This window comes from Alosa pseudoharengus, unplaced genomic scaffold (assembly GCF_046254945.1).
Source record: "Alosa pseudoharengus isolate Yale_2024_CS ecotype anadromous, Long Island Sound unplaced genomic scaffold, YU_APseudo_1.1 YU_APseudo_1.1_scf_8, whole genome shotgun sequence".
Taxonomy (NCBI): domain Eukaryota; kingdom Metazoa; phylum Chordata; class Actinopteri; order Clupeiformes; family Clupeidae; genus Alosa; species Alosa pseudoharengus.
Window position 1 is genome coordinate 19791290 of NW_027468870.1, and position 23914 is coordinate 19815203.

At 42.2% G+C, this 23914-nt stretch overlaps 2 protein-coding genes and 1 long non-coding RNA gene across 7 annotated transcripts in view; 1 reads left to right on the forward strand and 2 right to left on the reverse strand.

The window, feature by feature from the left end:
• Positions 1-13963, reverse strand: part of nf1b (neurofibromin 1b) — an 85692-nt gene extending 71729 nt beyond the window's left edge. For all 5 annotated transcript variants that reach the window (XM_076275130.1, XM_076275129.1, XM_076275126.1 and 2 more), the window contains exons 1-6: positions 13721-13963; positions 7510-7653; positions 6820-6903; positions 5135-5325; positions 354-460; positions 42-109 (exon numbers count right to left, since the gene is read on the reverse strand). In XM_076275130.1, coding sequence (XP_076131245.1) covers positions 42-109; positions 354-460; positions 5135-5325; positions 6820-6903; positions 7510-7653; positions 13721-13780 — 654 coding nt within the window. In that variant the 5' untranslated portion in view covers positions 13781-13963. The remainder of the gene's footprint in view (positions 1-41; positions 110-353; positions 461-5134; positions 5326-6819; positions 6904-7509; positions 7654-13720) is intronic.
• A 2866-nt stretch (positions 13964-16829) lies between these two features.
• LOC143111644 (uncharacterized) lies at positions 16830-19063 on the forward strand. The gene is made up of 4 exons (XR_012984566.1): positions 16830-16967; positions 17608-17675; positions 17919-18029; positions 18160-19063. It is a non-coding gene; the product is annotated as an uncharacterized LOC143111644 (long non-coding RNA).
• Positions 19064-21715: 2652 nt separating this feature from the next.
• LOC143111844 (B-type lectin plumieribetin-like) lies at positions 21716-22947 on the reverse strand. The gene is made up of 3 exons (XM_076274102.1): positions 22901-22947; positions 22181-22278; positions 21716-22088 (listed from the first exon to the last, which is right to left on the reverse strand). The coding sequence occupies exons 2-3, from the start codon at positions 22268-22270 to the stop codon at positions 21840-21842; spliced, it is 339 nt and encodes a 112-aa protein (XP_076130217.1). The 5' UTR covers positions 22271-22278; positions 22901-22947; the 3' UTR covers positions 21716-21839.
• Between the last annotated feature and the right edge of the window lie 967 nt (positions 22948-23914).

A 23914-nucleotide genomic window follows, 5' to 3' on the forward strand; every position in this document is an offset into this window, starting at 1 on the left:
GAAAGAGAGAGAGATCTGAGGGAGAGAGAGAAAGAGAGTACCTTTTCCAGACTGTTAATGACACTCAGCTGGGCCGGCTTCTTGAGGGCTTTGAACTTGAACACGGTCTCTGTAGGAAGGAGACAGGCATTTATGCAACAAGCCAAGCAATGAAAAAAGATCACAAAGTCTCCATTTAACAGCCCTTAACATCTTATTATGGCCAATATGATGATCATGAACAGATGCACACATAAAACAACCGACAAAGTCTACAAATCTATGCAAAACATCAAAATAACATCACTATAATCTCATTTCATGATATCAAAAAAAGCATAAAGGCTTTGAAGTCCCACAGTGAGAGAGCAAACCTTGCAGCAGCCTCTTGAGCTTGGCACAGTCCACGTTGATGTACTGGATGAGCTCGATGTCATGGACGTCCACCGTGTCTTCAGGGCAGACAGTGAGTTCCTGTAACCTGGAGACAAACACAGAGAAAGCCCCTCCAATCAGCCTCCAAACCCACCTGACAGAGCAGAGACCACTCTCCTGCAACACACACCTGAGGAAGAAACTCAGGCCGAAACTTTGCTTTTTTTTTTTTAAACTTTGGGAGCTATTCCAGACTTTTTCTTTTGCTTTTCTGACATAGAGACAGCCAGGGAAGCAGGTAAAAACTGCTTAAAGACCCAGCCCGCCATTCTAGTGAAAAGTTATTGACATTTGAGCCCCATAGCATATCAAATTACAGTACATCTATCTAACTTCCATGTTTCAGCAGCACCATGTTCATTGGCTAGAATAAGCCTACTGTATGATGTTCTGTTCCAGAACTATGTATTCCAGGGCAGTTTATGAACGCCTGTATGATTGAATGTACACAGAAACCCGGGACGGAAAACAGGACTTGGCAGAGCACTTCAAATACATATGCCAAAAAAATGAAAGAAATATTATCATGGATACCTGCAAACAATAGAGAACATTTTCAACATAACAACCAACTCTCTACCCCTACGTACGTCATTTTAATGTGACACTCGGACAGTAAATGAATGAACACAAAGTAAATGTATGAAGACAAAGTGAATGTATGACCAGCTATAATACAAGCTATTAGATGAGCCGACCACTAGGTCGACCCTCAGTCCACCACACTGTAGGAGGCCCCTACACCGCCTGGTGGTCATGTAAGGACATGGTCAACCTAAAACACTCACTCAGAGAGCTGCCTCTGCCCTGATACAGTATGGTTGAATAAGCATGGAGCTTTAGACAAGAGAGTGGCGAAGTGTCCCACAGGGGTGGGGAAAAACCCCCATCTGAAACGAAACAGGACTCATGTTTTAATCAGAGGCCCGTGCCTACGCCTGACCACTTTCCATAGACAGACTGTAGGAACTGGGTTAATATAGAGGCAGACTACCTGGAAACACACACACACACACACACACACACACACACACACACACACACACACACACACACACACACACACACACACACACACACACACACACACACACACACACACACACACACACACACACACACACACACACACACACACACACACACACACACACACACACACACACACACACACACACACACACACACACACACACACACACACACAAACCTGAGAGATGACCCAAACACACACATACACACTTTCATGCACACTTGATCACACAAAAACGCCCACACACAAACCAAAAACAGACACACCATCCCATCCCTCCCTGGCCAATAATTCATGAAGCCAACCAAGGGGTTAATGGATGTACCAGATGTGTGCTGCATGCGCTCCTGACCAAAACTGACTGGACGGTCCAAAGGACTACTCTCTACTCACCGTCCAAGTGCTAACAGGTCAAGGCATAAACATAAACACACACACACACACACACACACACACACACACACACACACACACACACACACACACACACACACACACACACACACACACACACACACACACACACACACACACACACACACACACAGACACACCCAAACAGAATGAAACACACCAGTGTCTGCTGTGCACATCTGCCTGTGCGTCCCCCCTCCCAACAGAGGCTCTATGTTCCGGGAGCCTGCTGAGAAGGGAGATTCCCTCTCTCCTAGCCAAGCACAATGCACTTCTTTATGTGTGGGAGGACTGACTGCCCATCCTCTTCTCCACTCTTCCTCCTCTCAATCCATCCTTCATCCCTCCACCCTCCACCCCCCCTCCTCCTCCTCCATCTTCCTTCATGCACAGCTCCTCTCTCTCTCCCTCTCTCTCTCTCTCCCCCTCTCTCCCTCCCTAGGGCTTGTGGGTGTCCCCAAATGTCTTGCTCTTTCTCCATTCATCTCCAAGAGCTCTAAGCAGATGCTGGCCGCCAGTGCAGTGAGAGGTTACTCAGGAGTTTATGTCTTCATTAGGGATGGCGAAATTTAAAAAAAATCTTAACCGGCCACTGAGCCTCATTAACCGAAAATTCTATAACTGCCATTTATGATACCCGTGTCCTGTCACCCGTCTTTCTCTGCCCGTGAAACAAGTTATCCCCCCATTTTAGAATGGTTAGGCTCCCATCACACAATGTTAGTTCGTGCCCTTTGTATTATACATTTTCCCCAATCATTGTCCACTACTTGTGGAGGAATAAAGGTTTTGTTTTGGGGAGAAAAATAATTGCTTTCCCTGCGCACCCACGCACAGGCACACATTACGCCAGCGTTTCTCAAACTGTGGGTCGCGGAGACATGCCAGGTGGGGCGCGAACTGACGTGAAAAACAGGAGTTTTATTTTATTTTATATTTCATTTGTAGCCTAGGCCCAGGTAGCACCCGATGCGCAATGGACGCACTGTGTTATTCATAGGGAAGCGCTCGTGTCAAGGCAGCTTAATTAGTCCCGACCTACATGAGATTTTGAACGTTGTTGTGAGAGTGATGAATTTCATCAAAACCCGGCCCTTAAAAGTGCGTCTATTCTCCGCACTTTGCGAAGAGATGGTAGCTGACCAAAAGGCTGTACTGTTTCACAGCGAGGCCAGGTGGCTTTCCCGAGGTAAAGTGCTGTCGCGCGCGTTTGAGCTCCGAGTCACCTCTTCTTGGGGAAAGAGCGCATGTTTGAATCTGCAAGCACGTTCACTAGTGAACATTTCTTGACGAAGCTGGCCTATCTTAGCGATATATTTGATATATCTTAGCGATACATGAGTTAAATGTCCAGTTACAAAGCAAAGACAAGCACCAACCTCACCTAGCAAATAAGATTACTGCATTCACCAAAAAAACTTGAGGTATGGGACAGGCGCCTCGATCGCGACAGTATTATGCCTTTGAGATTTCTGAGCGAAATCGCTGAAACGTCTGATTGGGAGGCACTCTTGTGATCCCATGTGTTAAACAGTAGGCCTACATCACATCCCTGCAAAGTTTATTTCAAAAATATTTCCCAACCAGCAGTGCTCAGTATGACTGGATTATGGATCCATTTAATACAGCATGTTGGTATTTCATTGAATATATTGTACAATGCTGTAAAATGGCCTATGCTTCCTAATATGGTGCTGGAAAACAGAAATATGTGTGTTATTATGTATTTATTTATTATTATATCTGCAGCACCAGCTGATTTTAACTCTGTTGAAGAGGATATATTTAGAACTTGTCATTATTTCAATAAATTTGACAATTTTAAGCTTGACCTACCACTTTCTTAGAGCGATGAGGGACAGGTGGGGCTCGAGAATGCCCCCTTGATCAAAGTGGGGAATGAAAGAAAAGGTTTGAGGACCACTGCTCTAAGGAGTGACTCAGAAAGTCACGCAGACAACTGTCTCACTCTCAAGACACTAACTTATAGCTGTCTCACTCCCAGGGTACTAAGCTACACAATAACATAATGGGAATTTGTTGTCTAGCTCATTGGTTCCTTATACCTTATATAGCTTAGGAAAGCTAACAGCTTTCTATAAGGATCTAGTTTGTTAACTACCACAGTCACGACTTGGGTCGCGATAGTCTGTCATTTTTAAAAAGTGGGTCCCCAGAAAAAAAGTTTGAGAAACACTGCATTACGCACAACGTCGACCTTCCATGCAACGCGGCACCGAGCTCGGGCTATAAAAAGCTCACGTTACAAAGTCACAAACAGAGAACGCTACATTTGGTGGTGTTACAGGAAAGTATATTAACCAACGTCTTCGTAAAAAAACTTACCGATTGCCAACAGCCTCTGTAGCGTGCTGCACAAAATCCTTTGCAATAAGTTCCTGTCGTGGTTGCGCTTAATAAATTCCGCCGTGGGACGGCTCATGCTCACATTTATCATTTTTAGATATTGAGTGATCATATCGCCCCATACAATACAACACCAATAACACGTGTGTGCGCAGTGTAATACAGACGCTGGCTGGCATTCAGGAGCTTTAAAAATAGTGTTTTTTTTTTTTGTTTGTTTTTTTAACCGGCGGCAGAAAATTTTAACCGGTCAACGTTGATTCGGTCAACCACCAGTTAAACGGCTACCGGTTAACATCCCTAATCTCCATACTGTAAGCATGAAGTGCATAATGGAGGTTTTTCATAGTAGTGCATGCAAGCCACAGATACATTGCAGACCTTGCAAGGCGGGCCCAGTTCAGACGTAGATTTGAGTTTGACCGGACGTTATTTCTTTCGTCATACCTCTCCCATTCCCTTATGGTCATATCTTCACTCTCCTACCCAAATCAAAAAGTGTGAGTGTGGATAACTCTTACTCTCTGTGTTATCGATTTCTCTGAAAGCTGCGTTCTGTTGACTGTGTGGCTCGGCCCTAAACTTAAACCGACAAACTTGTGGCGCCTCAGTTTGGGAAGCCAGCAAAGAGGCTAAAACTCATGCATCAGCGCAAATGTCTATCCACAGCTGGACTCCTCAAGTGCTGGGAGGGAGGGAGAGAGCTTTGCCCCCAGCACTTCCGCTGTGTGGTCCCTTGCTGTCTAGTGTTAGCTGAGCGTGCGTACCGTGAAAGACTTATCATCACGGATACCTGCAACCAATAGAGAACATTTCCATAATAACCTACTCTCTCTACCCCTATTCATTTTAATGTGACACTGTGTGGTCCCTGCCGAGTGGGGTTAGCGGTGCGAGCGTGCGTACCGCGTGGAGATGCGGCTGAACACGGCGTTGAAGTTGTTGCAGCTGAGCGAGAAGAGCACGCCGGACGCGGAGGCGCGCAGCTGGGCGGCGTACTGGTGGCCCTCGCGGTACGTGTGGATGAAGTGGCAGATCTCCGGCAGCAGCTGCTTCACCAGCATCGTTTCGTCCAGGCGCATGCTGTCCTTCGGTTGCTGCAGACCACAGGGGGGAGGGGAGAGAGAATTTTCTTAAGTTCATATTATATACATTTAAAAATCTCCATTTGCCATATATTAATTACATCACATACTAGGGGTGAAACGGTACACAGAAGTCACGGTTCGGTTCAGACATCACGGTTCAGGACAAGTTCGGTACAATGGAGGGAAAAGCAAATCAAAAATGCAGAAGGCAGTTTTTTTTATTGTGAATGTCTCAGGCTGTAGGGCCTACTACCTAGTGATAGAATCAGAGCTAGCAGCCTGAAGTGTGCAAAGTAAGATGTAAACAGTAAACAAGTACCCCACATCATCTACAGACTCAATCTGTAACTTGGAAACAAAACAAGACAATGAGCTATAAAACTGAAAATAGGCCTACAGCATCTCTAATTTATGAAAGTGCAAGACTTTTAGGCGAGACTTTCAACATCCGTGTTGGAAGGGTCTACAGTTTGCCTCAATATTTTTCAGTGTGTATACAGTAATAATCTACTAAATCTACTAACTCTTTAAAAATAAGAAATTAAATTGCTCCTTTCGTTTCATAAACGGAGCCTAACTAAAAGTCACATGACTTTACCGTTCGCATGGTTTGTTTATTAGCCTGGTTAGCGGTGACACTTGACACTTGTGAGAGCACAACACAAGTTACCCTAACATGAAGGTGATCACAAGGTTTACACCACTTTCCATCATTACAAAATCATTTTAAGCGTTTTGGCCCTATTTGTATGTGTATCTAAAGGCTGGTAAGAAATGCAGGGAGACGTTTTTTGTCTCGTTCCAGTGATTGGTAGACCTATATCTGGGTGATGGAGTCCTATGTGCATTAGCATGTTCAATGTATTTCCACTCACATACCCAACAACTGATGAAACAATGCCGACACAGTCCTATCCACCACTCTCTCGTCTGTACTACTGTAACTGACTGGGAAACCGAAGTTTTCCCAAACTTGCAATCTTAAAGAGACCTCTCTTGCGGGTAGCCACCTCTCGCCATACCCATCCTTAGTGCTGCTGCTATCTCTGACTGACTCACTCGACTGTCGACCTGACAAAAAACTGTAACCTACGTATGCGGACCTCGGCTACCTATGCGCCAATGAGAGCTTCACAGGGCTAAAGCGGGACAACAGATTAGGTGTCCCTAATGAACTTGCGCATCAAACAGTAGTTTCGCATTGCATTAATTAATTTGTGCGCAAGTTTTATTTATTTCTATACCGTGTATTCTCCATGTAAATTCATGCACCGAACCGTGACCCCGTACCGTTTCGGTTCAATACGAATATATGTACCGTTACACCCCTATCACATACTGTACATCAGATAATTGGCGGTCAGTGATATGATAAAGGACAGCTTGAGGTCCAAGGTTTAAATGGCATTTGTCATTTGTAAATTAAATTTGAACATCCACGTCTGTGTCTGTATCTCTATGTGTCTGTGTGTCTGTCTCTGTCTGTCTCTGTCTGTAACTCACCCCTGCGAGACACTTCTCCAGAGTGTCCAGGATGATGAGCTGAGAGAGATACAGGTTCTTCTCCGCTGCCTCCCCGAATATCCGCTGAAAAACACACGTTTGGGCCATTACACAAATGCAAGGTACACACAGACAACAAACTCCTCTCCCAGGACAATGCTGTATCATACCCCTAGAGCCTAGACAAATCACTCAAAAAAAAATATTTTTTTCAACATAGATCACTGTATTGATAACAAGACTGATAAACTATGTTTATGGTTGCATTGTTGTATTATTGTACTAGTGTATTGTTGTATTATTGTACTGTTGTATGCTTTCAGTGGTAAAAGTTCACATTATCTTTACACAGCACACAGTTTCATTATGCAAAAGTGCAATAAAAAGGGCTGGGCCACACTAAGAGGTGTGTGTGCTTTTGTAAGGGAAACTCAGTAAGATGATTCACACTGACTAACGCTTACAGGAAACTCGGACACACAGGGAGAGTTACAGTCCCAGAGGTCAAAAGTTCGATCAAATGAACCTGGGTTGGTCAGGAGATTTGGTAGAAGAATGAAGCCATGGAGCTCTCCCTTTAGGATGCTTCCTACTGACTCACGGACTTAATTCACCCAGGTTTTTTCACTAAACCACGTAACAGAGTCCCCCCACCCCCGGACATCCTGGGGGACAGGAGAGGAGCCTCACCATGTTGTTGACATTCTTCAGGATGTTAGTCAGTCCGCTGATGACCAGGGAAAACTTGTACTTGGAGATGTTGATGAGGCACTCCTTATTATGCTCCGTGCTGACTTTGGAGTGGGTGTTCTGTAGCCCGACTTTGACCGGAAGCTAGACGGGGAAGGGGGAAAGGGACAAAGCAGAGAAGATCAGAAGAGGTGGACATTACAATGGGCGCATAATCAACAACAATCAACTGTCCATACGGGTCATGTGGATTTGTTATTTTATCATTCTGTGTATGTTGTAGTGTATTTTGTGTGCCATGTCTTAAGCTACTGGGACCTTGAATTTCCTCTTGGGGATCAATAAAGTAAAGTCTGTCTATCTTTCTATCTATCTATCTATCTATCTATCTATCTATAAAACAAAGTTAAAAGGAAAGTTAACATAGCATTGAGAATTTCTTATTTGTGATATGTGGTGATATATAAGGAAACCGGTTTCCACCACTACATAAATAAAGATTTGTTCTCTGGTGTTAACGCCTCTTCCCTTTGTAGCTGTTGTGTGGCCTTTGGCAAAGAACAGGGTTGTTTCTCAGGAACAAGAACAACTCTGGAGAACACAGGGCTGACTGCAGGGCTCCATACAATAAAAACACAGTTGGATGTGAATATTGGAATGACAGGGTGGAACCAAAAATTCAAAAAAGAATGAAGGGCCTGACACAGGAAAACCATTGGAGGCCGCACTCACTAAAGACTGGGCCTATCCCCTACCCACACAAGTCTCTCTCTGGCCCATCTGCACACCTGCACCGGACTCACTGTGCACACTTCAGAGCATATGCATGCTAATGGGCCCCCCCCACACACACACACACACACACACACAGGGCAGCAGTAGCAGACTGGCCCACACTCATGTGAGCTCCAATACACGTACGAGTGTGTGTGTTGTTGACCGTGCGTGTGTGCTGTTGACCGTGCATGTCTGCCGCTCCAAAGCTGCTAGAATTAAATTATTTACAGGCAACAAGGATGGACCGGGCGGCTACTACTGAAATGACAGAGCTGAAGACTACCAGAAACATCTGGTTGGTTGGTTTTTATCTACCACAAATCCGTAAGATTATGTACACCCCTGAATAATTTCAATGTCAGGGGGAGGAAATCTGTAACTTAGCCTACTTTATACCATGATGTCTTACCCCCTGCAAGTCAGACAATCTGTGACGCTAACTAGCATGTATACTGCATATCTCACACACACACACACACACACACACACACACACACGCACACACTTCCAGTAACACAGACAGGCACACACACATGGACAGACAGACAGACACTCTTAAGTCTAAACAATGTAGTGGTTATGGCCAGTAGCACAATAACGAGGGCACAAAAATGTTCCTCCAGTCTAGTGCGGTTTGAGATGGCACGATTGGCCTCTAAGCTGGGCAAACAGCGTCTTTCAGTAAGAGGAGATGTGATGGACTGCCCACACACACACACACACTCTTAGTCACTCATTCATCCAACATGAGAAGGAAATTATGTAAATAAAAATCCCCTGACCAGACCCCTCCTTGCCCGTCTCTCTCTCTTACTTTCTCCCTCGACCACACACACACACACACACACACACACACACACACACACACACAGTCTTGCAGGGTGACCCGCGGAGGAATTTCAGAGTGTGGCGAGAAACAAAGTGCCCCTGTGTGTTCACTGGCTTGCTGTTTGTGTGTAGTGTGTGTGTGTGCGCGCGCACGCACTTTGGGAAGACAGGAAGAGTCCACATCCCCTTGCCCACTGGCCCAAACACTGGAGGACACACCAACGGCACGCGACAGGAGTCGCAGCACAGTCACACACACACACACACACACACACACACACACACACACTCACACACACACACACACACACACACACACACACACACACACACACACACACACACACACACACACACACACACACACACACACACACACACACACACACACACACACACACACACACACACACACACACACACACACACACACACACACACACACACACACACACACACACACACACACACACACACACACACACACACACACACACACACACACACACACACACACACACACACACACACACACACACACACACACACACACACACACACACACACACACACAGCCTCTCACTCGGCTGGCCTTGGTCTTCCAGGTCAGAGCTTCTAAGAGCAACAGTGATGGCCATCCCAGAGGAGGAGGACAGAGCGATGCCCACCTTCTGACCACTCTTCAGAACTTACAGGGAATCCAAGCAGCGAGCGATCCGAGTGAACGACTGTTGTCTAGCATTGAATGCTATCTCTCCACATTGTGCCTAAATATGCCTAAATATGCCTTTCCGTTGTGTTAGCCTAAATATGCCTTTCCATTGCATCAAAATAGCAGACCATTGCAAGTGACAGAAAGAAAATAGAAACGAGGCGTCCGACAAAAGTTCTCTTAAACGTTGCGTTGTATCGCGCTGCACAGCACTGCTTCGTGTTGCGTACAGTCAGAACATTCCAATTGAAAACAATGTAATTAAACTGACTTTATCACTAATGCTCACTCGCATCGCATGTAGTTAGGACTTGGTGTTAGAACATGAATTCTAGAAATTAGAACATTCATTCTAGAATGTAGAAACATAATTCCAGAGTTTAAAACATGGAATTTATCATTTAGAACACAAACTATAGAATTCAAATGATTCACTAAGGGACAGTTTTTAACATCAGTTTTTAAAATGTCTTGGGTGATCTGATTACAAGTGGTCAGCCGAGACTCATCGCCCGCCGTTTACGCATGTATCTAAGGTGTACTTGTTTTTACTGCCAATGTCACATTCACTAGAACTCCCATTGTCCAGGACGCATCAGAACACATTTAGCGTCTAGACTACAAATGATAGGCTATGTGGTCAAATGCGCCTCAGACCACCGCGACAAGTGGTTTGCGTGATCGGTTCACATTGTGTCTTGGTGACTGTTTACACTTAGAACAGGTCGCTTGTCATCGGATTACCCAAGCTGAATTTCAAAACCAAATTTCAAAAACCAAATGTAAACCGGGTCAAACATATGCCCACCAAATACTGTCTCCATGGTGCTGATGCCCAACCAAAAAACCCACTTGACGTGGGATTATTAATGGGAATCAACCACTCAACACAGACACAGCCTGCACACCCCTGCTTAGAGGACAACTTACATAGGGTTATAAAAGCCTAGGCCTCGAAATTCATGTTGCCAAATTTAGACAACGAAGCCAGTAATGATTTCATTGCCTTACTGACTGCCTTACAAGAGAGGGTGTGTAAAATAATCCTCAGTGGTGATGTCATCACTGATGGTGGAAGAATAGGAGTGCAGAAAAGGAGTGCTGATCTGTACCAGAGAACGTCTACTGCACCGAGCACTACTACATACACGCTTGGTGTAGGTTTAAGGAGCGGAATTGCAAACAGGCTTACAACAACACACACACACACTCTCAGAATCCTATTTAGTGATTATCCTCAGGTTTAACAAGAGTTTAACAAAAAGCGATACCTTTAATCTCCATCAGAGCTCTGTTTAATTGCCGTCAGTGGCACACTTCCATCAAGACAGACAAAAAGTGTGGACAAAAAGGTACAGCTAAGATTTAGTGCACACATACTTGACTTAACATAGAGAGCAGGAAAACGATTAGGTCAAGACTATCAACCAAAGCAAACAGTCAGTAACTAAAAGTATAGGCAGGAAGGCCAGTGCAGCTCTTACAATGCTGCAAAGGGCGTAGTAGACGTGATCCTGAGACCTATGTCATGAGGCAGGTAGCAAGGGTGTTTAAAGCTCTAGGGCTGTAAGCTTCATCAGCAATGTGTCTCCTGATGACACACATTTAATCACAGTCGTACAATAGAAAAATAGGCCTTGTGTCAATAAGAAGCAAAGGCTAAATGGTTAAGAAAGAGCTCTCTGAGAGACACTGTTGCATCGGCCCCTACACAGCAAACAGCCATGCTTGACACATGGTGACCCAGCTGAGCACCGTGATCAACTTCACGTGACTGGAATTCTGTTAAGTGCCGAGCTGATGTTCTAGAAGCTTCTACAATGACAGGCCGTAAGTGTAGTGAATGGAGTGTGAGACAAAACTCTGACTCAACTATTCTAAGCCAGAGATCCCTATGTGTGCCATCACTTAGGCCTACATGTGGACTTTATAATATTAACAGAATGAAGAAGGGATGTATTCATCAGGGATGTAACATCAGTATTGGCCAATATCGGCCTTGTTGACCGGTATCCGCTATCATATATTTTATGACATTTACCGATGGCAGTGGCTGATGTTTCTCTGTTATGTTGTATCACTTCTGCACTCTGTAAAATGTTGTCCTATAAAGGCCTGAAGGACCGTTATTTTTATGAATACTTTGGTTTCTACTATACTAAACAAAGTTAAAAAAAAAAATCGGTATCGACATTGGTTATCGGCCAAGTTGGCATAGGCCTACTCATGCATATACCAGCCCCCTAAATGTCTCCTCATTTGACGTGCTCACCTATAAAATATCTTACAACACACATAGGTCAACACCACAAATGCAACAAGGCCTTTCACTAAATCATCCATTTCTACCTTCAACAAGTTTAAATCATGTTTATCTTTCCTCATGAAAACATTAACTGAGCACCAGGATCTTTATATCTATGCATCTCCTCTTACAAACTTCTCACACGCACACACACACACACACACACGCACACACACACACACACACACACACAAAAAACATCAACAGTCAACCATTACAGGACAGTGTGGAGACAGACTCAAGAGCAATGAATTTGGATGTGTCTTTATGCTGGAGATAGAACACTACTTGGGCTGATTTCCTGAATGGTAAAACATGGACTTTCTGTAACAGCTGCTCAGTCAGTCTTGGAAACCGTGAACATTTAACTTGTAACGTGACCGATTCTTCAGTTTCCATATTGTCCTTCCAGGAGCCCCCATTCTCTTTCCAAGTTTCCAGACTGGTTTCAACAGCTGGACAAAGTTGAACGCTTTAGTTGCTGATTATACCAAGACCAGGAGATTCTCAAATTAAGACATTTCCTATAGTTCTGTCACTATAATATGAGACCACATTAACTTTAAATGATAATATGACTAGCCTACATGCCAATGACTATGGCCAATGGCAATATGCCAATATGTGGACTTTGTCTTCACATGCAACAGGCCTAATACAGCATATGAACGAAAATGGGCCTGTGCACAGAATTTATGAAACATTTTAACAGCATCCCGAGTAAAATCTGAAGAATGTGCAATGAGTTCCACAGGCAGTTATAAGCAGAACAACAGGCAGAAGTCAGCCTTTAGAGTCTAAAGTGTAAAGGATGAACTGTTTAGATTGTTTTTTACAATGACAGTATGTTATTCATGTACTAGTGAAAAGAAAATCCTGATCAATGCCCCAAATTCAAATCGACATACGAGTACTAAGTAGCCTAGCTGAACTACGAATACAGAAATGAGCAGAGTAGGCTACACTAGCTGAGCACCTGAGTGCGTGAGATTTGACAGCTACCTCTTGAACGCTGCAATGTAACAGTCGGAATAGAAATAACAGCAACACAACGAGGCATTACCCAGATGCTGTTGAACTATTCAGTAAGGCACCTGGGCAACTGGAAAGCTGGGAAGCAGGGTAGCTAGCGTTGGCACGCCAGTTAGCCAAACATCTGAGGTGGGTTGAAGCTGTTTCAATCTAGCCGAATACCAGGATGCCTCGATGTCTTTGTATCCGAGTTCCTTTTTGACATCGTCAATGTAGCCAAGCCTGCAATTTTCGTCTGTGTCTCCCTTGCATAAACGACGAGGAGAGTCATCTGTGTGGCTCGTAATACAAACTGCATTTCGGAATACCTATAGAGCTTGTCCTTTAGGCAGAACTAATGTTAGCAGCCTGTCTTGTTTTGCCTGATGCAGTACTACTGTACAGGAGTGGTGGTGGGCAAACGAGCTATCAAATCGCAATCCGCAATCCTAGCATATCGAAACGTAAGATACCTAGACCTAGAAAACTCCACGGATATCTCAAATCCAGCAACAACCTGCAACGTGTAATATATCCCGTAAACCATAAATACATAAGGCATTTACAAATGATCTTACCTGATCGTCAAATCTATTAATTACGGCCTGAACCCATTCTACGGGTTTGTGCGCAGCCATCGCGGGCCAAGACGCTGCCGCGACAGACTTCTTGTAATCCCCCAACGAATTATGTTTTTTTCTTTTCAATTGCGAATGATAAACCCTTGATTACTAATAAAAGCACCAAGAGGTGGGGGTGGTTTGTTATTCTCTTGTTTCTCAATCAGAAACACCACCACGCCGCCATGACAGTGCCGGAAGTTTAAATCCTCCTTTCCAGGCAGAGACACAGCAGTGAAGCTGCTGTGATAGACAAGTAGCCTACTGCGCCTGCGTTGCTTCATAACTGGTGTATGCAGTGGAGGCTAGAGAATGAGTAGCCTACACGAGAAGAACGCGTGTGTGTGTTTGTGTGATTTCATTCATGTTACTTTGACCTACGTTGGTCAAATTAACTTCATCACTCTCTTTATCTGCTTATAGGGACCTTGATCAGTTTGGTAGTTATTTAAGTAGTTTAAGAGTATCCTGGCACTCATGACTGTCTGTGACAGCTAGTTTCATGAGATTCATGTAATCGGACAAGACCAACAATATACTTTAAATATCACAGATTATAGAATTATGCATTCATTTGAGTTGAATTTCTCTCCTAGCCATTTTTTCTGGAGTACAGGCATATTTTACTCAGGCTAGTAGACTAAAAACTAGCTAATCTAGTCATTCTCCAGTAGCCTATCTAATTAGGCCTACCAAACCATTTGGGGAAATATCCTCTTAAGGATGTGTTCATTCACTAGATGAAATAGGCCATCTAAAAATACCTCATTAACCAGTCCGGTTATGAGTTAATTTCCTGACCGCATGCCACAAAATTAATTCAATTCAGAAGCTTACCCAATAAATGCTTGCATGAACAGAGTGATTTGTTGTTGCTTCCCAAAGAGTCCAGAACAATAAGAGTTTTATGACCACTAGGAAGCATCACATCACCTCGGAGATAAAGATGGGTTAAAAGTGTCTCACAGATTAAGGATGATGATCATTTTCCTGTGACTGAATTCAACATGGTTTAAATTCATGGTACTTTATGGCATGAGTGATGTTTACTGAACTGGTGAGAAGCAGAAGTCACTTGCACACATACAATCACTGGTGCTCCTCACAAATGTGTCCTCACTGCTCTTCCCCACCACAATAGGCTGCCCCTCTCTCAGGACCCAGCTGTTAAACTCCTGAAATTGGCTGACAACACTATAGCCATTGGACTCATCCAAGATGGCAATGTGTGTGCATATCTGCGGGAGGTTGAACAGCTGAAGCAGGACAATGGAGATGACCTTAGGAGACATCCCGTAGCAATGGAGCGATAGTGGACCTTAGGAGACATCCCGTAGCAATGGAGCGATAGTGGACCTTAGGAGACATCCCGTAGCAAGACAATGGAGATGATAGTGGATGGATAGTGTAGACAACTGCCATGTTTGCATTACGAACTAACCCCATACATTTATATGGGAGATTTGTTGAGTGATGTGTCTCCTCATTAGAAAGTCTCTGGTCTAACATCAACTCCATTCTTAATAGTTCCAACAGAAGGGGGCGCTGTGAAGCTACTGGCTACAGCGCTTGTACCACATTCAGGTCCAAAGTGCCCATGGAGACCCAAAGACCCCGGCACCATCATGATGTTGACTACACAAACTCAGTGTTATTACACTGACATTCAGGGCCAAGTTATCACATTCTGGGGTGCTTTTCCCGTAGCCTACAACTACAGAGGTTAGCTTTTTACTAATATGGTACAATGCATCGTTCAACTAACATCTAAGTAGGCCTATATCACCAAAATGAAAAACAAAAAGAAGAATTTTAAACCTGACTTTATCCAATGTTAAGACTTCTACTTGAAATGTATAATCCAGCAGTCATTTTGCAGTCAGTGGGATTTTCATTAGTTGTCAGTTATCAATATTAAAATAAATAAACCCTAGAAATATATCTGTGTCTAATGAATAAATATAATATACAAGTTTCACTTTTTGAATGGAATTACTGAAATAAATAAACTTTTTGATGATATACTAATTATATGACCAGCACTTGTATTTCTGATATGTTGCTGATTGGATCATAAACGACCACAGCAACAAAGAGGAATGACTGATTCTTCTCTATTATTCTATTTTATTATACGGCTCTTCACAATGCAAGTAGAATGCTCCATTGACTTGAATGGGATTTCCGAAAGTTCTAGCGGTCATTATTTCTTGGGAAAGGACCTCTGAAAACACGAATGACCGCTGTCAATGGCAACGGTGTTTGCGCTTGGAACTTCATTCAAAAGTGAAAGCAGACGGTTGATCAGCTGTGTTCTAAAGAATGTTTGATTCAAGTTCAGCGTGTGTTGCGAACTATTTGTTTCTCAGCAAAAGCCACGATGAAACGGTAACAAATAAGTGTAAAGAGACATATCATGGAGTTTATTTTTTCGTTTTGGCAAGTAGCCATATAATAAGCGGGATAATGTATAGAACGCCGGTCATTATGGGAAAATAAGTCCCTTCAGGGCAGGTTCGCCCTGTCGGGACTTATTTTCCCCATAATGACCGGCGTTCTATACATTATCCCTTACCTATTCTATTCTCTATTGTTGTTATCTATATTTCTGATATATTGCTGATTGGATCATAAACGGCCACAGCAAGAAGAATGACTGATAACATGCTCCAACTGTAACTTTGCACTTTGAGCTGCATTCTGTGTATGAAATGTACTATAGAAATAAAGCGTATTATTATTATTATTATTATTATTATTATTATTATTATTATTATTATTATTATTATATGCTTTTGGGAAACACACCCCTGATTGGACGCGCTACAAAACAGGACACACTCTCAAAAATAGGGGTACGGTTGGGGTACATTTTTGTTCTTTTAGGTACAACTTTTGACCCTGTACCTTAAAGGGAACACAATTGAGCCCCTAAAGTACTAATATGTACCGTTCCTGGATCATTAATGTACCTTTTCGCAAAGGGACCATATTTGTACCTAAGGGTACAAAAAGTACATGGCCTGTCACTCAAAAGTTGTTGGGGGAGGAGATTCGGAACGGGAGCAACCGTTATTTTCCCCCTCAACTTTGTTCATCTCACTCACCAAGAAATGGAGCAACTTTCAGTGAGGAGCTTGGTGTGAGAAAACACATGTGCAGGATGGAATAATCTTTGTGGAAGAGGAGGCAAAGCTATTCAGAGGTAAGGTGTAGTTGCAATTTATCAAAATTTGGTTTGTACATTGTAAATAGCCTACTGTTACAGCAATGGAGTCAGATTGTTGGCTTAAAGGCTAACATTAGCATTCGCTAGCAACTTAGCCTAGGTTAGCTATGAATTCAGATATTTTTAAATGGAGTTCAAACTCCTTCAATAATGCATGACTATCGTGATAAATGGTAAGGAAATGATTTGTGTGTGTGTTTTATCTACTATTTCCCATGTCAATGTTAAGTTTTTGTGGAAGCCATTAAAGCCAACTTTCACTAGCAATCATTATCCTAACTAGCTTAGCCCATAGATATATGAGCATATCCTAGCACTGTTAGCCATACATACTTGCTAACTTCCCTGAAAGGCTGGTTTAATATCAACGGTAGTGCAGGTGAAAGAAGCCTGGTAAGTGCATACATGCAGTAAGCATGATCACTCTCAACACTGTCATTTTGTTTAGGTGAAAATTAATTAGTTGAGTTGCCTATGTTCACCAGAACATCCTGGTTGTCATTGCTTATCTAGTTAGAAGCTAGAGGGAGCAACTCAGAACCATTCTATAATGTTATAAAGTTACTCAGAGCTTGATAATGGTCTAAAGTAAATCTAACGTTAATCCTTCTCACAGATACCCACCAAGGCAGAACATGGCCACTTGGAAGTAAGCTTACCTTTCCTAAAGGATCTAATGGCTACGTAAGTTACCCAACTTGGTGTTTTTTTTGTAATGGTATTTTTCTTATTGATGTTAAATACATATAGAAAAGTATTGCATAATAAATTATGCAAATTATAATAATACAGACAACTTTTAGATTTTTTTTTTGTCCAATAGCAATTTATATATTGGTTAAGATTATCTTTGTGCTATTTCATTGTTGTGTCATTTTGTTTAATTATATTATTCTATTGCATGGCATTTGTCTCTCAAACACATAGTGGAGCAGGCAGCTTTTGTTCATGAAGATACGGTGAAAAGGAGTAAGGAGAAGTTTGGGAGAGTCAGCCGGTCCATGGAACTTGTAATGACTCAACGCTGATCTATGCCAGGTGAGCAGATTCATATAGTTACATACATGTATTAGACAAGGTATTTTACACAATCTGTCTGAGGCTATTTATTTGTGTGGTTGAAAAAAATCTTATTCTGAGGTTTGTGTTTGCATTTTGCTTCCAACAGATGTAAAACCCCTGCTGTCATTGGTGAGGCTACCACTGCTATTGAAAATATGTGAACGTCCTGTAGATCAAGTAAGGTTCCAGTCTAAGTCAAAGTGGATATATGCAGAGGAACAGAAGTTGAAGAGGGGGAAAACAGCAGCCTCTACTGCTGTTGACCTTTACTTAGCACACTCTCCTGAAGAATATGTTGGATTTCTGCCAGTTTTTGAAATTGAACTTTGGTGCCTTTTGAGACTCTTGCCTTTTTAGTGGCTCGCCTCATGATTGGAAGGATTGGAGTGTGTTTTCTGATTGATTGATTTATTGGTGAGGTAATGAACATTGTAACAATATATTGTACATTTTTACAGGCTTGCTAATATTTCCCAAAGGCTTGCACATTGTTTTCTGAGATACTACTCTAAAATGTCGCTATATGACTCATTACATCACACATATCGTTCACTCAATTCTATGGTGTATGCACTGTGAATGAGATCTAAGATCATAGCTACTAAGTTACTGCAAGGACTTTGTTAATTTTGCAACGTGTAATGGTTATGGCAAGCAGATACTGTATTTTCATCACTGTCACATACACGAGTATTAACATGAACTTGAAAGCATACAAGGTTTGTTGGAGTAATTACTAGCTCAAATATTGGTATTTTATAGATCATATAAAGGTGTTATTAGTGCTATCGTGCAAATTAATATATTTTTTTCCTTCTGCGTATAAACACAATGTGGCTATTCAGGCAAAATATTGTAAACCAAAGTGTTTTATTATTTACACTTACATTAAGAGTCATAACATGTTTTACGTGAATATGTATATTGATATGGATATAAGATATTTTGATGTTTTGATATGAATGTGTTTTTAATATGAACATGTTAACATTTATTGTACCTGTATTCATGTGAAGTATTGCGTGTAATATCCCCCCAGAATAAACATTTAAATGTACTTATTGGTTGTGCATATATTTTAGTTATACCACCTTAAATTTTCACTGGGGTTGTACCCTTGAAGTACAGAATAGTACCTTTTAAGGGTACTATGTGATAATGATATATACAGGTACATTTTAGTCATTGCAGGTACACAAGTGTACCTTGATGGGTACAGATGGCTAGGGTACACAAATGTACCTGCATTCATAGGTACAGTATTGTACTTCAAAAGGGTACTGCCCCAGCGACAAGCATTTGTACCGACTTAGGTACACACTGGTACTTCCATTTCTTAGAGTGCAGGAGGAGACAGCAGCTTTGGACACTCTTGGGGTTCCCCTGCCCATCATTCAGAGACTTTATAATGAGGAGACACAGCACTCAAAGAATCCTCCATAGAAATGTATAGGATTAGTTTGTAACACCAATATGGCAGTTGTCTACACATATCCCGCTCCTTCCTGTAATATAAGTAACCAACCACATTTTTATTATTTTTAGCCTTATTTTAGTGATTTGGGGGGAGATTTTTCTGTATTGCTAGAAACACCAGCAGCCTGGGGGCCAAATTTCTTGTGAGTGTGTAGCATACTTGGCCAATAAAACACCATTCTGATTCTGATGTCAATATCGCGAGCCTCTTGAAGGCGAAGCTTAGTCACCGTCTCCTGTCACGCAAGTGCTATGTACGGCTTTACTCCTCTTTAAACCCACCATCATGACTGTAGGGATGGACAAGAGGAGGGGACAGAAGAGCATGTGATGCAGTTAATCTGATAGGACAGTGAAGAGTGACAGGAAGCGAGTGGGAGAGAGACATGGGGTGGGATTGGGAAATGACCCGGGCTGGACTTAAACCCTGGTCCCTGCGGCACAGGGCACATAGACCCAAATGTTGTATGGGCCCCTGACATGGTGCATTTTCTGGTCAGTTTTACTATACTTGGGACGGCATTTATATAGCGCCCAATACACTTCCTTCCGTGGCTTTACAATAGCATGCCTCACATTCACTCATTCACACACACATACATCTGCATTCTCATCTGCGCGGATCACAGTTCCGCGTCTTGATCATGGACACTTTGACAGGGTCAGGAGGTTGCCCAACCACTCTACCTCCTGAGGTAAGTGATGGCTCAAGAGAGGATTATTGTGCAATAATCCTTGACATAAAGGCTGACATAAGATATATGCAAGCATGATCACATCATACTTTCCCAGATATGAGTAGCCTATATGTCTTCAAAACTATATGGCCTAGCATAATAGATGGCCCTTACAATGACGCAAATGAAATGAAATGAATGAAAGAGCATAATAGTAAAATTAAGTTGTTTTGTTTTGGTGTGCCACCCCAATATTTGCAATGGCCTCAACTGGCCACCCCTGTTAACATTTTCTGGGGGCGCCACTGGCAAGCTAGCCCTACAATATCAGTCCCCACAGACCGTTGTTATAATTAGCAATATTGTGAGAGTGAAAACTAATGGCATGGTGTCCCTGTTAATACCAATTCATTGAAGCCCTTTTAAGGTATCATGAATGTTGGACATTATTGTTTATTATTGCTATTTTCCTTCATTTTCATTGTTTATTTCATTAGGCTATTGATTGAATTGACATTGTTGTTTATTATTGCTATTCTCCTTAATGTAGTCTGACCAACATATTAAATAGTTCCCTGTTAAATGTAAGTATTATATTGTTTTGTATTTGTGTGTCGCTTTGGACAAAGGCGTCTGCCAAATCCCATAACCATGATTTTTTCCCCGGCATGCTCTATGTACGCGCATTAGCCTACCTACAACCCTGGGGGCTAAGCCCTCTGTCTTTCCCTAGTGACGTCCCAGCAACCGGGTCTCTTGACAACAAGCCCAAAACCTCAAACCTTTACATCTGAGCTGCCCCATCACTCTGACTTAACAAAGAGAAACTTCTAAATTCTAGACAGAGGGAAAGCACGGGTAAAGGCAAGGGCGAGGCAGCTGGTATTGAGCAATCCCAAAAGAAGCTAGTGCACAAAAAAAACAAGCCCAACGAAATGCAACCCGCAACTATAATATTTTCAAGTAATTTCGCAAAAAACAAGCCCAAGTCACTTATAATGACTTGGCAACACTGCTGGGGTAAGTTTTATGGCAGCAAATTGAACTCACTAACAAATAAGTTTTATTAACGCATCTGTTTTAGAGAGGACTGAAACTTAACATAAATAGGCCTACAGGCCTACATTAACAACACCATATGCCATTTTTGTCCGTGTAGAGTTTGCAGAATTTGACATTGACTCCCTGTATCAACACCAATTCTTTTTGATAAATAACTATCTTATAGTTGAATTAGCAACTTAAAACTTTTGATTGAATCTCCTTTTATTGTTTTCATTGTAATGTACTTTGAATAGGTGTTGATTGTATATGTATTGATTAATACTAAATCCAGATATCTTGCCCTTTAACAGGACAATTCTGAAGATTTTTAAATGTATGACAATGAACCTTTTGACTTGATTTGACTAACAAGTCTTATAAAAGGCTCTGCCATGATGCTCTTAACTATTAAATAATTAAAACAGTTTGTTTCTTATTGCAGTAAATTAACAGCACAAACTGGGATGTAGTTTTAATTGTAGCTTTATTTGAAGTTAATGAAGTCAAGACATCAATCAAGCATTGTGCAGGTGAATGCTCATTATCACATTTGCATTCACTTTCTTTCCTCGCATCTTCTGCACTAATTCTAATGTGAAGTCCACTTATTTTCACCATTCCGACTAACTTCCAGGACACCATCATCACGCAAAAATACACGGCACCGACAATGTTCACACGGATCATAAGAGTCAGTGGCCCAACAAGGTTGGTCACTAGTTGTGTACATGACAAAGTTGCAATCTTGCTGCATAACAAGGCGATATGCCTCTTGATTACCACCAGTTTTTGAAGACCAGATTGGCTGCCAGCCATAGATGACGAAGTTGCCATCTTCCTATAGACAAAGAAAACATCCCTTTATGAAGGAAACACCCATCTTGCATTACATTAGCAGATTGAGGTTAACACAATGTTTGCAATCTATACCTGAAAGATAGCCTTGTATTGTTGGTTGTTAGACATCAGGAAGTCACCCTTACGGAGCTCATCATGGGTGGTCAGAAAGTTCCTGCTCATGATGCTTACTGTTTGAAGAAACACAACTACTTCAGGGCTATTTCACAAAAGTAGAATCAATAATTCCCAAATAAGAGACTGAGTTTTAACCTAGGTGTGACTAGCTCAAATCAGGTGTAATTTGGATGAAACCTTTTTGCAAATGCATTTCAAATCAACTGAACCACAGCAATAATATAAGAGCAAACAATAATGACGACTATGACATGCTCTATTTATGTTGGTGCCACTTTAGAAATAGATTGAATGCTTGTTAGTTGAAGATTTCAAATTGTTATGCAACTGGTGTGCCGGGGCAGGCAACAGGTCCAATTGTAATGAAAGCTCGGCTGTTTTGGTGTCAGTGCGCAGCACTTTTGTGCCAGTGTGCGGCACTTTTGCAAAGAATAAATCTCTATGTTAACTTATGTACAAATTCAGCAAGGACACCTAAAAAAAACATTCTTAATTTGCTATTTAATAGACCACTTGTGACTTTTGAAATTATGCACTATACTATTGTAAGCAACCAGATATATTTTTTAAGTAACTCGTGTTTAAAGAAATACATTTAGACAAGTTAAATATTGGTCATTGCCGTGGCTAAAGCATTTCAAAGTATTGAACATAGATGTGATTATGGATACTCACAGGTAGATTACTGCAGAGTAGAGTTCAATGGCCCTTGTAAGCTTCAGCCTCTGAATGTGGAATCCCTAGCCAATGTATGTCCTTTTATAAGTGTAGGAGGGGTTTAAAGGGAGGGCTGAGACTGATGGGGGTGTGGGGATGGTAATCCTCACCCCATCATCCCACCACCCAATTAAACTCCGCAGGATCCCCTGAATACCCATCACCATCCTCACCCAAGCACATGATGTTCCCTGCCAGAATGGAGAGACTGCTACCAGTAGCCATGCAGAGTTTTACTAGCCCAAGATCTTTAAACGCAGGGCACCTTCACCCCCTCGCCCTCCCCCTCCCTGTTTAAACGCAGGGCACCTTCACCCCCTCTTAAGCAGCAGCAACCTCTTAGTTAATTTTCTCAGCCGGCATATATGGAATGTGCAGTGGAAAATACTGATGGCAGCTGCAGAGGACAATATGATGACAGTCTTGTATGATGAACAGAGGGTCCCTGCAATATAAATGGTACTGACAGTAGTTTTGAGAACATGCCAAGACCCAGTAAGCCCATGACATTCTCTATTCCTGTATTGACAAGTAATAGAAGACAAGTGCATCAAGCTTACAGGGTTAACCAGTCAAATCTACCAGTACCACAACAACCTCAGATTTCCCCCGTGGATAATATTTCCCCAACACTTGCAGCAAAACTAGCACTCCTAAATATCAGATCTCTTTCAAACAAATCATTCTTAATTAATGATTTGATTTGCACACACAACCTTGATTTTTTACTTTTAACTGAGACATGGTTAGATCAAGCAAACAGTGCTCCTACTCTCATTGAATCAGCTCCCCCAAATTTCAGTTTTTTGAGTGCTACCAGAGTAGGGTGACCAGATTTGTCAGAACTAAAACCGGGACACTTTGTGCGTGACCGCGTTTAACGTGAACATGCGGCAGCTCAGACAGACACAAATTATTTTTCTTTAAGCCCAAAAGTTAATGAAAAAGCAAAAACAAGACATTGTTATCGCA

Bases quoted from the DNA above. Each gene is read 5' to 3' on its own strand.
- LOC143111844 (XM_076274102.1), bottom strand. From the start codon at position 22,270: ATGAGCAGGAACTTTCTGACCACCCATGATGAGCTCCGTAAGGGTGAC. The intron at 22,089-22,180 runs GTATAGATTGCA...CTTTGTCTATAG, and splicing joins AATACAAGGCTATCTTTCAG to GAAGATGGCAACTTCGTCAT.